This window comes from Trachypithecus francoisi, unplaced genomic scaffold (assembly GCF_009764315.1).
Source record: "Trachypithecus francoisi isolate TF-2019V2 unplaced genomic scaffold, Tfra_2.0 Lachesis_group11, whole genome shotgun sequence".
Taxonomy (NCBI): domain Eukaryota; kingdom Metazoa; phylum Chordata; class Mammalia; order Primates; family Cercopithecidae; genus Trachypithecus; species Trachypithecus francoisi.
In genome coordinates this window covers 40,644,051-40,668,169 of record NW_022681456.1, presented here as the reverse complement: position 1 = coordinate 40,668,169, position 24,119 = coordinate 40,644,051, and the positions used below count along the sequence as shown (strand labels likewise).

Below are 24,119 nucleotides of genomic sequence, written 5' to 3'. Positions count from 1 at the left end.
ATTTGAGAGAGTTTTTCCTGAAACAAATAGGAAGGATTATTTTGTCACAGAATAAAAATAACTACTTCACAGTTGACAACCTGATCAAGTCAACGAAAAGAGAAAATTCAGCCAAACATCTGAGGCTGTATCCTGAGAAGGCACACTATTCTCTTCTCATCTATATCGTAGAAGCAGTGATTGTCATTTAACATAGTCCACAGTTGTTGACTGTTTTAAAGCCCAAGTATTTTGAGAAGAAGAAGTTGGGGAAAGGGGAAGATTCTTCACTCATTACACTTCATTTGGGGATAAATATGGTAACAGGTAGGTAATGGGTATGGTAAGAACCTTGCCACCCTCAGCTGCTACTGCGAAGAATCAGCAGGGTAAGAAATCCAATTGATCTCTTTCATCAGATCTGGAAAAAGCTGATCTTTCTTAATCTAGAGGTACAGTTCCTTTGAAAAGGAGGCAGAAAACGTAATTTATGAAAGGATCCCTGCTGAGTAGGCTTGTATACAGCAAGTATTCAGTTAAAAAAAAAAATGAAATAAACAAAGATCTTACTTATGAGGATTCTTAAGCTTCCTGAAAAAGAAAGTTTACTTCTTACCAGTAACCCAGTTATATCTTTCTGATATAAATTAAATCTTAATTTTCAATGACTGCCAGTAGAACACTAAACCCCTTGAGGCTTTTTTCAGGAAAGAATTAATGTCAGCTAGTTCTTTACTAATCAGGCAGCTAAGCATTAATTGAGAACACTGCTAAGACAGAACAGGAGGGTACAAGCTGGTCTCTGTCTTAAGGGAGTTGAGTACATCGCCCAAAAAGCAGAACAGGCATGTAAAATGGAAGCTATGCAGGGCAGGAGGGTATACTCTATGTGCCAAATGCACAGAAAAACAGTGTGAGACGCTGTGGATTGGGGTTTACAGAAAGCTCTATACAACATGTGGGAACTGACCTATGTGTCACAAAGGTGAGAGTGACTTCACATAAAAAAGGAGAAAAGTTGACAAAGTCCAGTTCAAACAGTCTACAACAACTATAATTAGTTAATAGAGATCATGATCTAATGTTTAAAAACACCAAGGCTTGTTAGAGTCTGGAAAGCACCCCTAACCTCTAACCACAAGATTTCCAAAAAGCCCATGGTTTAAATAACAGCCTATAAAATTGTAAACTCACTAAACCCAGTGACTTATTTTTTAAAGTCAAGCTCAAAATTTAGACTACTCCATGAAATCTTTTCTGAAGACGCCAAGACATACTGTTTTCCCCTGCCTCTGAACTTTCATTTGTCATTCAATGACATAGATGAACATTTATACTGTCATGCATTTTATATGTTCTTTTCATCTTTCTTATTGCAAATTATAATAATATTGCATATTATTTCATCTGTTCAGCATCTCTTCCCTCAGAGAACCCCATCTTCCATTCCATGGTTTCGTTGGGACTATCTTTAACCCATCTACACCTCTTGAATAGGCAAATCCCTAAATGGATCAAATACCAACCTTGACCCTGATTATGCCAATCACATTACAGTACCCCAGTAAACAAATGATTTCTGCAGTGTTCTATGGTAGCTATTGTTTTTGTCTATTCAGCAAGTTTTCTCATTCTTTCTTAAAAAAAAAAAAAAACTTCATATTTTTAGTTGTTTTTACTTGATTTCTGATGCAATGATATAGAGAGAGTACTAGGCTAAGAAGATTTACATTTAATTCTAAATCTATTATCCTAGAATTTTCACTTCACTCAGCGTGTAAATTTTACAGCTAAATTCTACCCCTACTTTTCCTGGACAACACAGAGTAGTGCACAGCATAACCAATCTGAAATAACCAGTCAACAAACTTAAGTACTCCATAAAGTAATCCAGCAGATGGGGTAAAAGGCATAGATCAGGTCAGGCTACCTTTCACTTTAATGGTGTCTAGAATGGACACTGTTAGCCCATGCTGTGCATTGCTAACCCATGGTAGATAGCGTTGACATAGGTGGGTGTCATGTTACAAGGCTCTGAATCTCTCCTCTTCTCTCTCTTATATACAAGACCATACAATATCACTGAAGCAAAAGAAAAATAATAACTGATGGCCATCTCTTATCTCAGTCTATAAATATCTGAACTTCCCTAGGAATTTACCATTAAAAAAAAATTAGCTTCCTAAGTAGTTCATACACTTCTCATTTTAAAAGCATTTATATAACATTTAACAATCTTTTATTTTGTATAAAAAATTCTAGTGAAATGATGAAAGAATGGCAGACTTTGAATCAGAACTAAGATTTAACCATGGTTCTGTTATTGTATAGCAGTAGTCCTGTCTTCTCTGCAAAAGGAAGCACTGGGCCTGCTCTCTTTAGCAAAAGAAAGCTTTGGAATACAGGATCTATCCAAGGTCCCTTAATAAGTTGTAAAACTCTATGGCAGCCTTGTCCCTCAGCTTTCTCTTTTTGCCCATATTTACATTTGAGTTACTCTTTCATGTATGAAATTATTCGTACACAACATAGCTTTCAAGCATAATAAAAACTGCTGGCTTAATGAAAGAATATCAATCAAATCAACTAACATTGATGATTTAATGTCTGTTCCTGTTACTAGCTTATGCTTTGGGTAAATGACATCCATACGGAAAGAGTGTGATTTCTATAAGACTCTTCCAATCAATCATTAAGTTTCATCTCTTCTGTCACTTAAATATCCTTCAAATTCATGCACTTTTCTCCATCCTTGCTATTACCAGCCCACACCACCATCATCTTGCACTTAGACTACTGCAAAGTCTCCTTTCTGGTCTTCACATTCAGCCCTGTTTCTCATTCCTCAATCTGCAGTGAGTCATTTGCCTAAAATACAAATGTAAGTAACTCCCTTTAGTGGTTCCTCACTGTTTTTAGGCTAGGCCCAAACTCTTCCACAAAGCTTCCTTTACTTTCAATACTTTCAATAGTGTTGTAAGGACAAATAATAATAATTTAACACTACCTAAATCTTGTGTGGTATTTTTTCTTAATAACAACTATTGCTAATTTTTACCTCCACATAGATAGATACATAGATACATAGATAGATATTCTACTGGCACTGTGAAAATTATTTTACCCAATTTCCTATCTCTTTGTCAAATCCTCGCAGCCAGGTATGGGTTCAGTCCTTTTGTTTCTTCTCTCTCTCCCATTAATCTCCTCTATTTCATCCTGTTTCACGTTCGTTCTAATCAACTTATACTTCAACTATTAGAATTTATGGAGAAAGAAAGTAACCTCTTAACTCATCTCTCCACCACTAGTCTATCCCAGGTCCAATCCAAGCTGTCTGCAAGCCACTACCAGGTTATTTTCTAAAGTTCTATTTTCTTCATTTTACTCCTCTATTTAGACTTTTCACTTTTTCCCCTCAAATATAAAATCCAATCATCTTTGCTAGGCATCTAAGATACTTCACAATTTAGAGCCAAGCTTTTAAACCTTAATTCCAAACATAAACTAGTATAACAGCAAGGCAATTATGCTAACCATGTGCTTGCTTTACTCATTCTTACTACAGCACCTTTTCTCAAATGTGCCCCTGAATAAAATGACCTTTCTCAGGAGTCTCTATGTATTCAAATTCAGGACCTAATCAAGTCCCACCTCCTTCATAATTCCCTATAACAGCCTATGGATAAAATATATGCTCTCTATCTAAATAAAACATTTTAATATTCTTTCATTCTCAGAATTTTGCAATATGCACTTTATATTAAATAAACAAAAATCCCAAACACAGGAAACATACAGAGAAAGCATTTCCCCTTAAGAAAAAGAGAGAGAGGAAAGGCTGAACCTTCTGTGAGAGAACACAAATATTCAATTTTCCTTAGAAAACTAGTACTTTCCTGTGACCTAAAAATTGTTTACCCTTTTCCCATTATCCTTAAATTTAATAAACTTGATACTTTATCTAATCAAATAATGTTACCAAAGGCAAAATTTCTATACATTGTTATATAATTAAGGGTAAGTTTATTTTGAGCTATAATCTCCTAATTTTAATCATTAGGCAATCCAGTAATATTGGGAACTTGACAAATATTATAACTAAAGTCAGAATTGCCTGAAATGCAATGGTAAAATTACTTGCATTTTTTCACAAGCGGTTTATATTTAGAACTTAACAGCAGCCTATCTTTAACGTTATTTGCACATAAAGACAGCATAATATTTACATAACAGTGTCACAATGAAGATATATCCAAATTATCTTACTATTACAAATACGTCATTTTTAAATGTCCACATTTATGTATATCATTATTTCGTTATAATATAAAACAATTTTTTAAAGCATGCTAATACAAAAATAATTTAACAGAAAACAGCATACTATTCCACAAATACTAACATTTCCTTGCCCATTTGGATTCAAATAGATCATTTAATAAATGTCTATCGAACTTACTGAGATTTTATGGTACAGTATAGTTTACTATACCTTAAGATCTTGCCTGGTGGCTAGAAGTTCAGATTCCTTCCCATAGAAATCAGATTGAAGCTGTTTGAAAGTTTCCTGACTTTTTTCATAGTTGTTTTGTAATACTGACATTTTCTCTTTCTCTGCAGCAAGTTCCTGGGCTGCCTGTGTTAACTGCTGCTGTAGTTTATTCTCAAGCTCTGTCTGAAACATACAATAGTTATTTAAAACAGTATGCATTCCAAAAGCCAATTACAAATATAAAGTAAAATCCAGACACCTAGAAGAAAATTCCAAATAAGATGAACTGTACTTATGCCTCAAAATTCTACCTCAATGAGGTAAATTACTTATAAAGTCAAAGAATTACAAAATCTTAACAAGTCTCAAGTTAAAAACCATAAAATACAAAAGTAATTAATTTTTTTTAAAGGCATTTCACTGGGAAGTACTATCAGGTGTCAGGAGAAAGAGTAACAACTACATTCTGAGGGAACATGCAGTGCTAGGTGCCTCAGCTGACATAATTTAAGGTGGAACTAAGGGAAACTTGTACATGAAAGAAAGAAAGAAGCCATTACTTTGTTGAAGTATTAATATATAGTTTCTACTCTTGGAAATGCAAGAATAACAAGAAATTTCTACAAGTCATCTTAATTAATATCAAGGCAGAATAAGAAAATCTCACAAAGTTTTAAAGCTCCTGTAAACTCTAAACTTGTCTTTAGTCTTCAAGAAGATTCAGGAGATATGCACAAATTATGACATAGTTAAAACATATACATACGCATAGTATGAAAATAGTTATTTGACTTTCAAAATACACTACTCCAATAAAATCAATGTTGAAGTCATTAGTAACTGCCATGTTCCAAAATCCTATATTCTTATCCTTGTCAACACCTCACTCGACCTCTCAGTTGTACCTGATACAGTTGATTATGTCTCCTTCTAGAAACACTTTCTTCAACTGGTTTCCAAGGTACCTTATATTTTAGGTTCTCTTCCTACCTTACTGGTCATAACTTCTCAAAATCTTTTACTAGCTCCTTTTCCTCTGCTACTTCTGTGAATGTTGAGACACCCCAAAGTTCTATTGCTGACCCTCTTTTAATCCACACACTCTCTCCTTAGAAGATCTCAACAAGGCCAGACATGGTGGCTCACGCCTGTAATCCCAATACTTTGGAAGGCCGAGGTGGGTGATCACTTGAGGTCAGGAGTTCGAGACCAGCCTGACCAACATGGTGAAACCCCGCCTCTACTAAAAATACAAAAATTAGCCAGGTGTGGTGGCGTGCACCTGTAATCCCAGCTACTCAGGAGGCTGAGGCAGCAGAATTGCCTGAACTCAGGAGGCAGATGTTTCAGTGAGCCAAGATCACACCACTGCACTCCATCCTGGGTGACAGAGAGTCACCATGTCAAAAAAAAAAAAAGAAAGAAAAGAAAAGAAAATCAGATCTCAACTAGTCCCAGGCTTTAAAGATCTTCTTTACAACTGACTCCCAAATTTATGTCTCTAACTGCTCTAACTGCAACCTTTCCATCCGAACTCTGGATTCTTATATCCATGTATCTTCCTGATGTCTCCACTCGAATGACTGACATATCTATAGTAAGCAGAAATCTGGATTTCTGACAGCAGCCATGAGCATCAAAAAGCTGCTACTTCCGAGTCTGGCTTGGGGAGGGGGGCCCGCCATTGCTGAAGCTTGAGTAGGTAAACAAAGTGGCTGGGAAGCTTGAACTGGGCAGAGCTCACCATGGCTCAACAAGCCCTACTGCCTCTAGACTCCACCTCTGTGGGCAGGGTATAGCTAAACAAAAGGCAGCAGACAACTTCTGCAGACTTAAACTTCCCCGTCTGACAGCTCTGAAGGGAGCAATGGTTCTTCCAGGATGGCGTTTGAGCTCTAAGAATGGAGAGACTGCCTCCTCAAGTGGGTCCCTGACCCCCAAGTAGCCTAACTGGGAGACAACTACCAGTATGGGCTGACAGATACCTCATATAGGTGGCTGCCCCTCTGGGATGAACCTTTCAGAGGAAGGATCAGGCAGCAATATTTGCTGTTCTGCAATATTCACTGTTCTGCAGGCTCCACTGGTGACACCCAGGCAAAGAGGGTCTAGAGTGGAACTCCAGCAAACTCCAACAGACCTGCAGCTGAGGGACCTGACTGTTAGAAGAAAAACTAACAAACAGAAAGGAATAGCATCAACATCATCAAAAAGGTCATCTACACCAAAACCCCATCTGTAGGTCACCAACATCAAAGACCAAAGGTAGATAAAACCACAAAGACGGGGAGAAACCAGAGCAGAAAAGGTGAAAATTCTAAAAATCAGAGTGCCTCTTCTCCTCCAAAGGATTGCAGCTCCTTACCAGCAATGGAACAAAGCTGGATGGAGAATGACTTTGATGAATTGACAGACGTAGGCTTCAGAAGGCCTACGTCTTAATAACAAACTTCTCTGAGCTAAAGGAGGATGTTCGAACCCATTGCAAGCAAGCTAAAAACCTTGAAAAAAGATTAGACGAATGGCTAACTAGAATAAACAGTGTAGAGAAGACCTTAAATGACCTGATGGAGCTGAAAACCATGGCACGAGAACTTCGTGAGGCATGCACAAGCTTCAATAGCCAATTCGATCAAGTGGAAGAAAGGGTATCAGTGACTGGAGATCAAATTAATGAAATAAAGCAAGAAGACACAGTTAGACTAAAAAGAAATGAACAAAGCTGGCAAGAAATATGGACTGTGTGAAAAGACCAAATCTATATTTGATTGGTATACCTGAAAGTGATGGGGAGAATGGAACCAAATTGGAAAACACTCTTCAGGATATTATCAAGGAGAACTTCCCCAACATAGCAAGGCAGGACAACATTCAACTTCAGGAAATACAGAGAACGCCACAAAGATACTCCTTGAGAAGAGCAACCCCAAGACACATAATTGTCAGATTCACCAAGGTTGAAATGAAGGAAAAAATGTTAAGGGCAGCCAGAGAGAAATGTTGGGTTACCCACAAAGGAAAGCCCATCAGACAAACAATGGATCTCTCGGCATAAACCCTATGAGCCAGAAGAGAGTGGGGGCCAACATTCAACATTCTTAAAGAAAAGAATGTTCAACCCAGAGTTTTATATCCAGCCAAACTAGGCTTCATAAGTGAAGGAGAAATAAAATCCTTTACAGACAAGCAAATGCTGAGAGATTTTGTCACCACCAGGTCTGCCTTACAAGAGCTCCTGAAGGAAGCACCATACATGGAAAGGAAACTGGTACCAGCCACAGCAAAAACAGGCCAAACTGTAGACCATTAATGCTATGAAGAAACTGCATCAATTAATGGGCAAAATAACCAGCGAACATCATAATGACAGGATCAAATTCACACATAACAATATTAACTTTAAATGTAAATGGGCTAAATGCCCCCAATTAAAAGACACAGACTGGCAAACTGGATAAAGAGTCAAGACCCATCAGTGTGCTGTATTCAAGAGACCCATCTCACATGCAAAGACACACATAGGCTCAAAATAAAGGGATGGAGGAAGATCTACTAAGCAAATGGAAAGCAAAAAACCAGGGGTTACAATCCTAGTCTCTGATAAAACAGGCTTTAAACTATCAAAGATCAAAAGAGACAAAGAAGGCCATTACATAATGGTAAAGGCATCAGTTCAACAAGAAGAGTTAACTATCTTAAATATATATGCACCCAATACAGGAGCACCCAGATTCATAAAGTAAGTCCTTAGAGACCTAGAAAGAGACCTAGACTCCCACACAATAATAATGGGAGACTTTAACACCCCACTGTCAATATCAGACAGATCAATGAGATAGAAGATTAACAAGGATATCCAGGACCTGAACTCAGCTCTGCAAAAAGCAGACCTGACAGACATCTACAGAAATCTCCACCCCAAATCAACAGAATATACATTCTTCTCAGCACATTGCACTTATTCTAAAATTGACCACATAATTGGAAGTAAAGCACTCCTCAGCAAATGTACAAGAACAGAAATCACAACAAACTGTCTCTCAGACCACAGTGCAATCAAATTAGAACTCAGGATTAAGAAACTCACTGAAAATTGCACAACTACATAGAAACTAAACAACTTGCTCCTGAATGACTACTGGGTACATAATGAAATAAAGGCAGAAATAAAGATGTTCTTTGAAACCAGTGAGAACAAAGACAACATACCAGAATCTCTGGGACACATTTACAGGAGTGTGCAGAGGGAAATTTATAGCACTAAATGCCCACAAGAGAAAGCTGGAAAGATCTAAAGTCGACACCCTAACATCACAATTAAAAGAACTAGAAAAGCAAGAACAAACAAATTCACAAGTGAGCAGAAGGCAAGAAATAACTAAGATCAGAGCAGAACTGAAAGAGATAGAGACACAAAAAACCTTTCAAAAAAATCAACGAATCCAGGAGCTGGTTTTTTGAAAAGATCAACAAAACTGATAGACCGCTAGCAAGACCAATAAAGAAGAAAAGAGAGAAGAATTAAATAGACGCAATAAAAAAATGACAAAGGGGATATCACCACCGATCCCACAGAAATACAAACTACCATCAGAGAATACTATAAACACCTCTATGCAAATAAATTAGAAAATCTAGAAGAAATGGATAAATTCCTGGACACTTACACTCTCCCAAGACTAAACCAGGAAGAAGCTGAATCCCTGAATAGACCAATAGCAGGCTCTGAAATGGAGACAACAATAGCCTACCAACCAAAAAAAAAGTCCAGGACCAGAGAGATTCACAGTTGAATTCTACCAGAGATGCAAGGAGGAGCTGGTACCATTCCTTTTGAAACTATTCCAATCAATAGAAAAAGAGGGAATCCTTCCTAACTCATTTTATGAGGCCAACATCATCCTGATACCAAAGAACAGAAGAGACACAACAAAAAAAGAGAATTTTAGACCAATATCCTTGATGAACATTGATGTGAAAATCCTCAATAAAACAGTGGCAAACTGAATCCAGCAGTACATCAAAAAGCTTAACCACCACAATCAAGTCGGCTTCATCCCTGGGATGCAAGGCCGGTTCAACATATGCAAATCAATAAACATAATCCATCACATAAAAAGAACCTATGACAAAAACCACATGATTATCTCAATAGATGCAGAAAAGGCCTTTGACAACATTCAACAGCCCTTCATGCTAAAAACTCTCAATAAACTAGGTATTGATGGAACCTATCTCAAAATAGTAAGCGCTACTTATGACAAACCCACAGCCAATATCATACTGAACAGGCAAAAACTGGAAGCATTCCCTTTAAAAACTGGCACAAGACAAGGATGCCCTCTCTCACCACTCCTATTCAACATAGTGTTGGAAGTTCTAGCCAGGGCAATCAGGCAAGAGAAAGAAATAAAGGGTATTCAATTAGGAAATGAGGAAGTCAAATTGTCCCTGTTTGCAGATGACATGATTGTATATTTAGAAAACCCCATCGTCTTAGCCCAAAATCCCCTTAAGCTGATAAGCAACTGCAGCAAAGTCTCAGGATTCAAAATCAACGTGCAAAAATCACAAGCATTCCTATACACTACTAACAGACAAATAGAGAGCCAAATCATGAGTAAACTCCCATTCACAATCGCTACAAAGAGAATAAAATACCTAGGAATCCAACTTACAAGGGATGTGAAGGACCTCTTCAAGGAGAACTACAAACCACTGCTCAACAAAATAAAAAAGAGGACACAAACAAATGAAAGAATATTCCATGTTCATGGATAGGAAGAATCAATATTGTGAAAATGGCCATACTGCCCAAAGTAATTTATAGATTCAATGCCATCCCCATCAAGCTACCAATGACTTTCTAAAAACTACTTTAAAGTTCATATGGAACCAAAAAAGAGCCCGCATTGCAAGGACTTCATGACTAAAACACCAAAAGCAATGACAACAAAAGACAAAATAGACAAATGGGACCTAATTAAACTAAAGAGCTTCTGCACGGCAAAAGAAACTACCATCAGAGTGAACAGGCAACCTACAGAATGGGAGAAAATTTTTGCAATCTCCCCACGTGACAAAAGGCTAATATCCAGAATCTACAAAGAACACAAATTTAAAAGAAAAAAACAAACAACCCCATCAAAAAGTGGGCAAAGGATATGAACAAGCACTTCTCAAAATAAGACATCTATGCAGCCAACAGACACATGAAAAAATGCTCATCATCACTGGCCATCAGAGAAATGCAAATCAAAACCACAGTGAGATACCATCTCACACCAGTTAGAATGGCAATCATTAAAAAGTCAGGAAACAATAGATGCTGGAGAGGATGTGGAGAAATAGGAACACTTTACACTGTTGGTAGGAGTGCAAATTAGTTCAACCATTATGGAAGATAGTGTGGCGATTCCTCAAGGAACTAGAACTAGAATTGCCATTTGACCCAGCAATCCCATTACTGGGTAAATATCCAAAGGATTACAAATCATGCTACTGTAAAGACACATGCACACATGTTTATTGCAGCAAAGACTTGGAACCAACCCAAAAGTCCATCAATGATAGACTGGATTAAGAAAATGTGGCACATATACACAATGGAATACTATGCAGCCATTAAAAAGGATGAGTTCATGTCCTTTGCAGGGACATGGATGAAGCTGGAAACCATCATTCTCAGCAAACTATCACAGGGACAGAAAACCAAACACTGCATGTTCCCGCTCATAGGTGGGAATTGAACAATGAGATCACTTGGACACAGGGCAGAGAACACCACACACCAGCGTCTGTCGGCGGGTGGGAGCCTTGGAGGAGGGATATCATTAGGAGAAATACCTAATGTAAATGATGAGTTGATGGGTGCAGCAAACCAAAATGGTACATGTATACCTATGTATCAAACCGGCATGTTGTGTACATGTACCCTAGAACTTAAATAAAAGAAAAAATAAAAAGCTGCTACTTTTCCCAATAAATGGCATTACCAACTACCCACATGCACAAACCCAAGTTATCCTTGATCCTCTTCCTATTACCTCTCACTTTTGAATCTATCAGAAATTCCTGATGACTCAACTTCCAAAATATATTCACAAATCATTCACTTCTAACACTTTAGTTCATGCTATCATGGCATACTGTCCAGATTATTCCGATAGTTTTTCAATGCCTTTCCTGCTTGCTCCTTTATTTTCCCTTTAGTCAATCCCCACCATTCTCTGTTTTAAATTCTCCAATAGAGTCGAATTGCCCTTAGAATAAAATATACCATTCTGTTATCTCATAATTGAATTTGCATATAAACGATCTGGCCCCTGTCTAATTATCTGAGTTCATCTCATGTTACCATCTCCCTCACAACCAAATTTAACCATATTAGTCATCTGTTTTTAGAAAATACCAATATCAATTCAAATCTTTTCAGCAAAGCTTCTTTGATCATCCAGCCTTTAGTAGAATTATGTCCCATCACTATCTTTCATATCTTTCTGTTTAGTTTCTCTATCCACTAAAGTATAAGCTCCACAATAACAGGTCCCATGTCTGTTTTGTTCACAGCTATGTCTTCAGCACCTACAATTGTGTCATGGCATAAAATAAGTGCCTAGTAATATTTCTCAAACAAATGAACGAATGACAAATAGACTGGAGGGCCTGGAACATTTATTAGGCCATATTAACAGCCTAGATAAGAGAAAAAGAAGTCTGGACTAAGGCTGTAGCAGTGGAAAATGAGATGGATGGATTCAAGAAACCTAGGAAACAGAGTGATAGGAATTGGTGCTAACTGCCTATGGGGGAGCAGAGAGCTGATCTCCCTACACAGTATCTGATAATATCCCATGCCATCTTCCTTTCATAGAGTTCTTCCTCCAATTAATATTGAAGAACTGCTGGATATCTTTTTCACACTGAAGGTCATAATGCAATTACACATTTTCTTTTCTAAAATACTACTTATTTTCTTTAACATTTTTTCATAAATCTAGGTTTCTTACTCTTTAATTATTGTTCTGACTCTTAACTAAGCTCTCTGTGAAGTCTCAACAAAGGCCATAATAGCTCTTTGGGCTCATGTTTGGGCTTTCAGTATTTTTCCTCTGACAAACTCATCCATTCATTTTTTAAAAATGATTAAGAGCTTATTTGCTAGACAGATAAAGTTCTCTTTGAAGAACTTAAATCCATTAGTGAAGAAGTTAAATGGAAAAAAAAAACAAAAAACAAATAAATGCAACAGTTGATAACTGCTCCATTATATAACATGGTTTTTTTCCGCTTACATTTTGCTTTCTCATTAAATTATAAGTTGCTTAAGAGTAAGGGGCCATATCTTATTCATTTTATATTTCCACATTAGATTTTGAACAAAGTTGGTAAGGGATTGTTGACTTAACAGCATGCTTTCTTGATTCTAGATCAGTAACTCCCAAATAGTCTTATGCTATATATAAAATGTTTTAAATCATCTTTAGATTACTTACAATACCATTAGGTAACACAGCATTACAAAATAAATGCTATGTAAATAGTTGTTTTTACTGTATTTTAAATTTTGGTATTATTTTTAATGCTGTAATATTACTTTTTATTTATATATATGTAGAAAATGTATAAGTGCATTATGACCTTCAATGTGAAAAACTATGTATCTATAGATATCTATTTATATATATAACTCTATAGCTGTAGACATAAAACTACATATCTAGATATAATTTGTGTATATTATGTTTTATATATATATTTAAGTGTGTACACACATACATCTATACCCATTTAAACACTATCCTTGTTTTCCCTACTTCACCATGGGCCAGTGACAATGATAACTTTGTCACAGCCTATTACTACATGGTCTACCCTATACACTGACACTCCCAAGTCACAGTTTGCTATACTTCCATATAATATCCAACAACTGTTTTACTTCCACATTGTATGGGTCACAGTACTAGAAACTTTAAATACATTATCTCAATCTTTACAACAACTCTATGACAACATTAAATTGAGCTCTGAAGGATGAATCATTTCTCTATGACCAGTAAGTTAATGTGTGTCCAAATTTAATAAAATTAAACAAAATTTAAATTCAGATCTGCCTGACTTGACCACCTCTAGATTACTTACAATACCTAACATAACATAAATGCTATATAAATAGTTGTTTTACTGTATTTTAAATTTTGGGTGTTTTGGTTTCGTTTTGTTTTGCTTTTCTGAGACAGAGTCTCAATCTGTTGCCCAAGCTAGAGTGCAGTGGCGTGATCTTGGCTCACTACAACCTCCGCCTCTGGGGTTCAAGTGAGTCTCCTTTTGGAGCCTCAGCTTTTGGAGTAGCTGGGACTACAGGTGCACACCACCATGCCCAGCTAATTTTTGTATTTTTAGTTGAGACAAGGTTTCACCATGTTGGCCAGGCGGGTCTCGAACTCCTGACCTTAAGTGATCCACCTACCTCAGCCTCCCAAAGTGCTGGGATTATAGGTGTGAGCCACTGTGCCCAGCCAATTTTGTATTATTTTTTAATGCTGTACCGTTACTTTTTATTGCTTTTCTTCTCCCAAATATTTTCAATTCCAACTGCAGTTACAGAATCTACAGATATGGAGGGTCAACTGTACATATATTAATTAATCACAAATATATATAATTAATTATATATATAATATATTTATATATAATAAATAATATATAATATAACAAATTAATTAATTTGCGATATATATTAATCACAAATCCAAACAAAATATTATTATAACTCATAATTTTTAAATAAGAAAACAGGCTAAAAAGACTTGTATTTTTTATTTCATGAGTTACGATGCTGTAAAAATGAAGATTTTGTAAATATTTGGATACAAGGCTAGTATATTTTGAAGAAAATGACCTCAGGGTATGAAAGCATACAACCAAGTATGCACTGTGATAATTATATGTTGACTTTTGATTACATATGGTAACAAAAACAAAATAATAGACACATTTGTCTACTCTTGGCTGTATTATTAGAGAACTACTATTTTGTAAAGTAGCCTAATAATAGTTACAAAAACAGTGGTCAACATAAAATGTGTATTTTTGATTGTTTTAATTTACATACTTTGTACTTTAGTAGTATGACAGCCAACTCTTAATGGCATGATATATTTAGTTTATTCTACATACTAGGGATTCTACGGTCTTCTCCACAGACCAATTAACATGGACATACTAACAGTAGAGAAGGAACTCATTTTGTTCAAATATTTCATATTAAGTATAATCCATTTTTACCAACTCTTGGTCTGGACAAGTATTAAAACACTTAAGAATAAAAAACATGCTCAGTAATAAATTAGAATAGGTTTAGAAATGGAAACCATTAAAATATTAAATAATTAAAACTATATGAAGCTTTACACTAGTGAATGTTTTTAAGATACCCCACTTTGTAATTTTTGTTCTCAGCCCTTAATAAGAATGATTTATTTTAAATTCCTTTAAATTTTTCTAATACACTATGAATGTTGCATAAATTATTTCCTTAAGTGTTAGTTATATATTACTACTACCAGTAGTAGTAGTAGTAGTAGCAGCAGTAGTAGTAGTAGTAGTAGCAGCAGTAGTAGTAGTAATAGTAGTAGTAGTAGTAGTAGTAGTAGTGGTAGTATTTTGAGACACAGTTCCTCTGTCACCCAGGCTGAAGTGCAGTGGCATGATCTTAGCTCACTGCAACCTCCGCCTGCTGCTCCAGCTTCCCAAGTAGCTGGGATTACAGGAATGCATCACCACACCCTGCTAATTTTTGTATTTTTAGTAGAGACGGGGTTTCACCATGTTGGCCAGGCTGGTCTTGAACTCCTGACCTCAGGTGATCCGCCTGCCTCAGAGTGCTGAGATTACAAGCGTGAGCCACTGCGCCTGGCCAGTTATATATTATTTTTAATAAGGTAGTTTTATGTCTATCAAATGATTAGTACTATAATTTTAAATAACAATTATCTGACAACAGAGTTATAGTGAATGGAAATCCAGACTCAGGCATTTGATAATACAATCAAATGCTTTCATACATTAAACTTAGAAAAAATTTAGCTTATGTAAACTTTTCTATGTTGCAACTCATCTGTCTGTATTAATCATCATACTATTTTCTTAATTGCCAAGTTTTTCTTCCTATAAAAAGTAAACAAATATATCACTACCTTCTGTAAAACAGCAATTTTAAGCTCTCCTTGGAGTGCTTCAATTTGTTTTTTCTTCTGTTCACTTGATTGCTTTAGCTCATTTATGTTCTCCTGAAGTTGTTGCTCTTCTTTTTCCTTTTGTTTTAAAGTATTCTGGGCCTGTATAAGTTGTTCCTGCATTGAATTGAGTTCCAATTTCAACTGATGAGAAGCCTGAAAGAAAAAAAAAATCTATTTAGCCTTCATTTGTTCATTCAAAAGACAATTTACTGAGTAACTACTACACTCCAGGCACTACTCTAGGAAGAAACTACTGAGGCTGTTGGCTACAGATAATTAATAAAGATACCTGCCCTCATACTGCTTTCATAACCAACACTATTCACTATTAGGTGACATGCTGGATTAATCTTTATTATTTGTTTAACACTACCTTTCTTTTTAACTTATAATTGTATAGTTACAGCTTGTAAATGATCTAGATTAGTATTTTCTTGTATCACGGAAAATAGGTATGTCAACATCAATGTCTAGATTGCTGGATGTCTATTGTCTTTCAAGAACATTCTCGGTCAGGCGTGGTGGCTCACACCTGTATTCCCAGCACTTTGGGAGGCCTAGGCGGGCGGATCACGAGGTCAGGAGATTGAGACCATCCGGGTTAACACAATGCAACCCCGTCTCTACTAAAAATACAAAAAAATTAGCCAGGCGTGGTGGCAGGCACCTGTAGTCCCAGCTACTCGGGAGGCTGAGGCAGGAGAATGGCGTGAACCCAGGAGGCAGAGCTTGCAGTGAGCCAAGATCGCGCCACTGCACTTCAGCCTGGGCAACAGAGCAAGAAACTCCGTCTCAAAAAATAATGAAAAAAAAAAGAAAAAAAAGAATATTCTTATATGCCACTAAGCCCGTTGGCCACAGCTGTCACAAAGAATAGCTCTAGAGTAACTATGACAAAACCAAAATCACTTTTGACAAAATACATTTAGTATCTGTCTGATGACATTAAAATTACACTGCACAGGCCAGGTGCTCACGCCTATAATTCCAGCACTTTGGGAGGCCAATGCGGGCAGATTAGTTGAGGTCAGGAGTTCAAGACCAGCCTGGGCAACATGGTGAAACTTGTCTCTACTAAAAACACAAAAATTATCCAGGCATGGTGGTGGGCACCTGTAATCCCAGCTATTTGGGAGGCTGAGGCAGGAGAATCGCTTGAACCTAGGAGGTGGAGGTTGCAGTGAGCTGAGATTGCACCACTGAACTCCAGCCTGGGTGACAGAGCGAGACTCTGTTTAAAATAATAATAATACACTGCAGAATAGTTACCTCATTTAGAGATCTGGGGCATATTTTACTACTACCTTGTTTGTACAATCCACCAGGATATGTTTCTGCTCAAATTCAGACATCATACAGAAGTCACATTGAGGTTCCTCTATCACCAAGATAAATCACTATTATATCCCACCCTCCAAACAAAGTCATGTTTTCATGTTCTACGCATATTTCACTAAGAATCTAGCATTACATTCAAGCATTTGACTATATCCAAAGTTACCTTTGAAAAAATGTTACTGTTATACATAGATGTCTCAGCGTATCTCCACAATGAATAGCAAAATATTTTTATGCAAAACAGGAGTCAAACAGTATGACAATAAGGATGATATGATATGATAACCAAGGACAAAATAATAACTAGTATGAGCATTTACTGCATTATAGTCAGTGTCCTGAGTACTTTAAAGATATTAACACATTTATTTCTCACAATAACTCTACCACATAGATTCATGTAGACTCTATCATATAGAAACTACAGCACAGAGGCTAAGTATTTTGTCTAAAAGATGGCAAAATGGCATAGCTAATAAATGGCATAGCCAGAATATAAATTTGGACAATCTTGATTCAGAACTTGGGCATGAAGCAATTATAATTTTGCTACTTACATGGCTGGCATCTACAACACAAGTCTGCTTTCAATCAACAACTAGACCACAATCACATCAAATACTCGTCAGTACTATGTCTTGCTCCTTTATCAAATCCAATTTTCTCGAAAGCTGCATGCCTGGACTCTAGCAGCTCGCAGGTATGGCTTCAGAGAGTAACAACCATATATTATACCCATTTGTTTACTTGTTTGCTTGTCTGTTTTTGCTGGAAACAACAGAAGCACTAACCACAGAAAAATATTTTGGTTGTTCTACAACCATTATCAAGTATACATTAGTATGAGTATAAATGTCCATGAATTAAAGAGCCATAAAAGTCCATGAAATAAAGGTCATTTCTATGGAAAGCCTTTTATGATTTTTTTTCAATCATAAAAATGGTCCTTAACTCTGTACTTAGCTGACTCAATTTTCTACCTTTATTAATTATATTTCTTTATTTGGACCTTTGATTATAAACTAGCTTAAGTCTTTTTAATAGTAGGTAAAATATAAATAACAGTTTTAAACTATATACATGATTTGTTATATTTCAGAGAAATAAACCTATGACCTAAATATCAATGTGAAAATGCTTATTTTTCTTAAAACTATAAAAAAAATTATCTGTGGAAATGCTGCCAAGAACAAATATACTTTATATATTTATTTGAAAATATAAAGACCTTACTATACTTTATACATTTTATGTTACAGAAAAAAGAAAATCTTACCTCCTTCTCTTTTTCAAGTGACTTTTTCAGTTCCTTCTGTTCCTTAAGTGTGTTCTCCATCTGCACTTGAAGTCGATGCTTTAATTCTTTGCAAGTTTTCTCCTTAAAAAAAATGAAAACTGTATTACATAAAAAATATTTGTAATAACCTTAAGAAGTTTAGTTTATAACCTTAGTAAGACACACACGAGGAAATAAACTAAAATTATCGATGAGCTGAGACAGGATCATCCATTTCAATGATAAAACTAGGAAAATATTACAGAAATAATGGAGGAGAGACAACAAAACACTAAGTGTTTTGATCATCAACCAAGTCACAATGACATATTTTAAACAATATTAAGATGATATCTTAGAACACTTTAGAAATCACATTTTATGTCACACAATTCATTATAATTAACTTGCCACACTACTTTTACAGCAATGGGCTTCAAGAAAATGGAAGCAAGAAAACTTAGAAAACAATAAATTAAAAAGTGATCACAATAGGAAAAGTGTACAGATAGAAAATGTTTTCACCAAACAGAAAGGAACATATAATAACACACATGAGAAAGACTGTGATATTCAACTGAAAATATTCTTGGCCTTCAGAAAATGGTGTGCTCACAGGTGTATACACACCCACATTATTATCTTGGGCTTCTTCTCAGGTTAAGCAATCCCAATTAATTTCCTCATAAGAACTACTTTAAATTATTTAAATGTGGAAAGAAAAGCGAACTGTGAATTAAGCAGAAAAATCAGTACATTTTAAATAAAATGATCACTTCTACTTAAGAAAGTAAATGTAAACTACTAACCAAGTCTAATATAGCGGCTTTTCCTTTCTGATTCTCCTTTTCAAATTCACTTTTGGAGTTTTTCAAAGAATCAGAAACTTCTGATAGTTTCTCCTTTACTGTAGAAAGCTCTGTCATTAAAGCTTCTTTCTCCATTTTTACTTTTTGTAGTTCTGTTACTGTTCTTTGAATTCTGTTATTCAATTCCTCATGCTGAATCTTTGCTTCTTGACTTAAAGTTTCATATTCTTGTTTCAGGATTTTTTTTTCTTCCTCTTGCTTGGTAAGCTTTTGCTTGATATTTTCAAGGGCTTCAGATTTTTTCTGTAGATCCAATCTTGTACTGGATACTCTAAATATTTTTTAAAAATCTTTTTAAATAACACATAATTTACTATTTCTAATTTACCATTCAAAATTAATCATAAACAATTACTGAGTTCTGAAACTTTTTTTGTATAGTTCACAAGTAAAAATCTAATTTCATAAAATCATACCACTGAAAAATACTTTAGAACATCTCATTTGATCATTTAACAGATGTAGATTATTTTTCCCAAGTCATATAAGTTAGTAGTGAAGACAAAACTATCTAAGCTTCCTGACTTAATGCATTTTTGTCCACCACAACTAATTCCCAGGGGAAAAAACCATGTATCACAGACCCTTTAGTCTATAACAGCCAGAAACGTTTCTCCATAAAGAATCTATTTATTATGTTAGTTCTCCAACACAGAGAGAACTTTGTCTCTTTCCTTGAAAACATGAAACACATTATGTGTGACAGCTCTTAAACTTCAAAATATTTATGGCTAACCCAGAAAAAAATAAAAGTAAAAAAAAAAAAGAAATATTTTATTTACAATATAGAGGGAAGACAAATGATTTACTTTAACCCTAGAACCTAGCAGATTATACAAAGGATTTGTTATCATTTGCTCCTTAATATAGGTCTCTTATATACGAATGAAAAAAGCAACAAGAATGAAGAAATAAAGTTATAGCTTTAGAAAGCTATAGACTTTTATTGTTTTCATAAAAGAAACTATGCAAATTATACTGCAAAACCCCCGATACACTATAAATAATAGACATTTTTAAAGTCAAAACCAGATGCTAAGTAACAGTATTTCTAGAATGCACACTAGTTCCAATGTAATCAGAATAAATTTATAACCAATAAAAATAATTCAACAATATGTTAAAGGGAGGTTGTTAAAAGATGTACTAATAAAGTATTTGAAATTGTGTATTAATACAATATCAAAACTGTATTTATACCTCGAAATCTAATTTTTTAGTTCTAGAAACACATTTTTACCTCCTTAAAAATAGCTAGAAAAGATGTTAAAGCTTAATAGGTTCACAAGATACTATGCCTGCCTGATTTTTAAAGGTCCAAATGGAAAAGTTATTACACTAATATTATTTTACCATTTTAATGTAGTTAAAATCCCTGTCAAGCAACCCTAAAATTAAGACTTGGTATATTTATTTATAGGCTGCTTAACTTCTTCAAAATTAATTACAAAATCACAAGATTATGTGAAACAAAGAAAGCAAAACAGAAATAGAGGCTTACATAGTCACTGTGAAACTTCTTGTTTGTTTTTTTTTAAGTAACTCAAAGAAGAAATACATGAGTCCACAATCATAGTTGGAAATTATAATATCTCTTTCTTAGAAACTGATAGAACAACCAGAGGAACAAATTGGCAAGAATATAGACAATAAGAACAGCACTGTAATTGTTATTTATAGGCCACTCCACCTAATAACACAGAGTACATATATGTGTACATGGAAAATTAATTATGATAAGCCATATGCTGGGCCTTAAATAAGACTAATTTTCAAAAGTTTGAATTTTACCAAGAATGTTCTCTGACCACAATAGAATTAAATTAGAAATTAGGGCCGGGCGCAGCGGCTCATGCCTGTAATGCCAACACTGTGGGAGGCCAAGGCGGGTGGATCACAAGGTCAGAAGATCGAGACCATCCTGGCTAACACAGTGAAACCCCATCTCTACTAAACATATAAAAATTGGCAGGGCATAATGGTAGGCGCCTGTAATCCCAGCTACTTGGGAGGCTGAAGCAGGAGAATCGCTTGAATCTGGGTGGCAGAGGTTGCAGTGAGCCGATATCATGCCACTGCACTCCAGCCTGGGCATAGAGTGAGACTCCGTTTCAAAAAAAAAAAAAAAATCAGTAACAATAATATATCTAGGAGAGCCTCAATATCTGGAAAGTAAACATACTTATAACCTACACATTAAAGAAGAAATCACATAGGAAATCAGAAAACACATTAAACTGCAGAGGAATGAAAATACATTGTAAGATGGAAGGGTAACATTGGGTGTATAAATTTAAGTGGGCTCTCAAAAAGGGAAGCCCTGTATCCTCTTATATGGGCTGAGCCCTGGGCTCATGGGTGGGGTTTAGTCAAAGTCTCAATATGTTTATCTGATATAAGAGCAGAAGGGACCCCAGCCCTCCTTGCCTAGGTAGTACTCTAGAAATGTAAGACCTCAGAGGAGAAATGTATGTACAGAATACATAGACAAGAAAGATCTTAGTTTTAAAGGTTTTCCTACCCCAATAGGATGTGGGAGCCCTGTAAGTGAATTCTGAACCATGAGATTAGAACATAGAATGAAAATGGGTCCACTTCCATTGGGTCCACTGGAAAGAGAAAGAACCAGTGGGCCTGCAGGGTTTTTGAGGAAGACAATAAAAGCTATCTCAAAGATGATCTTCATGGACTGATGACTGCATTCTAGAGATAATGACGAACCATTTGGTTGGTAATGTAATGGATGAGATATGCTCCTCAAATACCTAGGCACTGGAAACTACAGTGAGGAGGAATGCCACCCCAGAGGCACAAGATGTGCTTCTATAACCTCCGATTCAAAGTATGAGGACCCAATTTACTAGATATGAAAATGAGAATATTTTCACCATCTTATCCCCAAACAAGGATGAAAACCATGAAGGTATGAAACAACTTAATCATCAACTCAGATGGGTTTTATTTCATCTTTCTGAAGAGGACTTTTCTCAGGTTCTTAGTCTCTACTTTTACTACTGGAACAGTCAAGAGTCCTCATCCCCTTGACACAAGTCAAGTCCATCAACTCAGTCAGAGTAGGTGATTTGGTGTTTAAAGACAAAATTTAATCAAATGTAACCACTCATATGAAGATATTCAAATGAATTGGGTGGAACTGATTTTCATCCATCAAAATAATGGTGAGTGATGTGTTCACTGAAGATCTCATCATGGCAGGACCCAAGTTCAGCATCAACATCAAGGGTAAGCTGGGCAAGAGACTAATTCTACCTTGGGAGTGAAGGAATGATGCTGTAGCTAAGCACTTTTGTGGCTATATATGTTCAGAAGCACATACCCATTCTGTCACTAGAGATACCTGAAATTTCATATACCAATAAATCTTATAGGTCCCAATATCTTCTAAACCAATCCACCCTTATATTCAGAGGAGCCATGAATTCATTGAGCACTTTAGTGCAAATTAGAAAAGATACCCTCCTTCAAGATAATTTATTTCATCTGTGGCAAAACTGTCATAATACACTGATGTTATTAGAATAAGGCTACATACTACCATCTGCAGAAATCTTACATCTAGCATTGACAAGTGAAAAGCAGGTAACTGAAAAAAAGAAACAGATACTACAAAATGTAGACAGACACAGAGAAGTTTTCACATTCAAAAGCTATTAAAAAAAAAAGCAAAGTAAACACTAAGGTCTAAAGATAGAAACAATAAAGAGGAGAAATAAATAAGATAGAAAATTGACAAAATTAAATCAAAAGTTTTTTTACAAAAGTCTGATAAAACTGATAAATCTCTAATTGATTTTTAAAAAGACAAATTACCACTATTAAGAATAAAGGAGGAATACTACTACAGATCCTAACAGACCTCAAAAGTATAATATTATCAACAATTGCCAATAAATTTGAAGTTTAGAGGAAATGAACACATTTCTGAAAGACACAATTTACCAAAACTGACTCAAGAAAAAAAATCAGGAAATTAGAATAGCTCTATATCTATTAAATGAATTGAAACCCAAATGAAACAACCCAGAAAGAGAACTCTAAGCCTAGCCAGTTCACTAGTGAATTCCATCAAACATTTAAGAAAAAAATAATATCCATCTCATACAAACTATTTCAGAAAGGAGAAGAAGAGGAAATACTTCTCAATTCCTTTTTAAGGCCAGTATAACTCTGATATCAAAACCTGACAATGATATTAAAAGAATACTACAGACCAATATCCCTCATAAATATATGAAAAATTTTTAACAAAGTATTATCAAATCAAAAACAGCAATACATAAAAAGGTAATACAGCACAGTCAGGTTAATTTATTCCAGGAAAGCAAGGCTGGTTTAATAGTAAATCAATGAATGTAACTGACCATATTAACAGAATAAAAGAGAAAATCCATATGATCATATCAACAGATACAGAAATAAAAGGTGATAAAATTCAATTCAAGCACAATAATTGTTTCTTTTGTAATCATTTTTTTTTTTTTTTTTGATATGGAGTCTCGCTCTGTTGCCCAGGCTGGAGTGCAGTGGCATGATCTTGTCTCATTGAAACCTCTGCCTCCTGGGTTCAAGCAATTCTCGTGCCTCAACCTCCCTAGTAGTTGAGATTACAGGCATGTGCCACCACTCCCAGCTGATTTTTGTATTTTTAGTAGCGACAGGGTTTCGCCATGTTGGCCAGACTGGTCTCGAATTCCTGACTTCAGATGATCTGCCTGCCTTGGCCTCCCAAAGTTCTGGGATTACAGGCATAAACAACAAGGCCGATAATTTTTTTTTAATATATAAAAGGTATCAAAGGTAATGTCTTCAATCTGATAAAAGGAATCTCAGTAAAACCTACAGCTAACCTCAAACCTAATGATGAAACATTTAATATTTCCTGCCTAAGACTAGAAGTA

General features: G+C 35.6%; 1 protein-coding gene across 2 annotated transcripts in view; it reads right to left on the bottom strand.

Moving 5' to 3' along the window:
- EEA1 (early endosome antigen 1) overlaps positions 1-24,119 on the bottom strand; it is a 162,155-nt gene that overhangs the window by 10,887 nt on the left and 127,149 nt on the right. For both annotated transcript variants that reach the window (XM_033221084.1, XM_033221085.1), the window contains 4 exons: positions 19,141-19,471; positions 18,332-18,433; positions 15,676-15,870; positions 4,475-4,657 (listed from right to left, as the gene is read on the bottom strand). In XM_033221084.1, the coding sequence (XP_033076975.1) occupies positions 4,475-4,657; positions 15,676-15,870; positions 18,332-18,433; positions 19,141-19,471 (811 nt within the window). The remainder of the gene's footprint in view (positions 1-4,474; positions 4,658-15,675; positions 15,871-18,331; positions 18,434-19,140; positions 19,472-24,119) is intronic.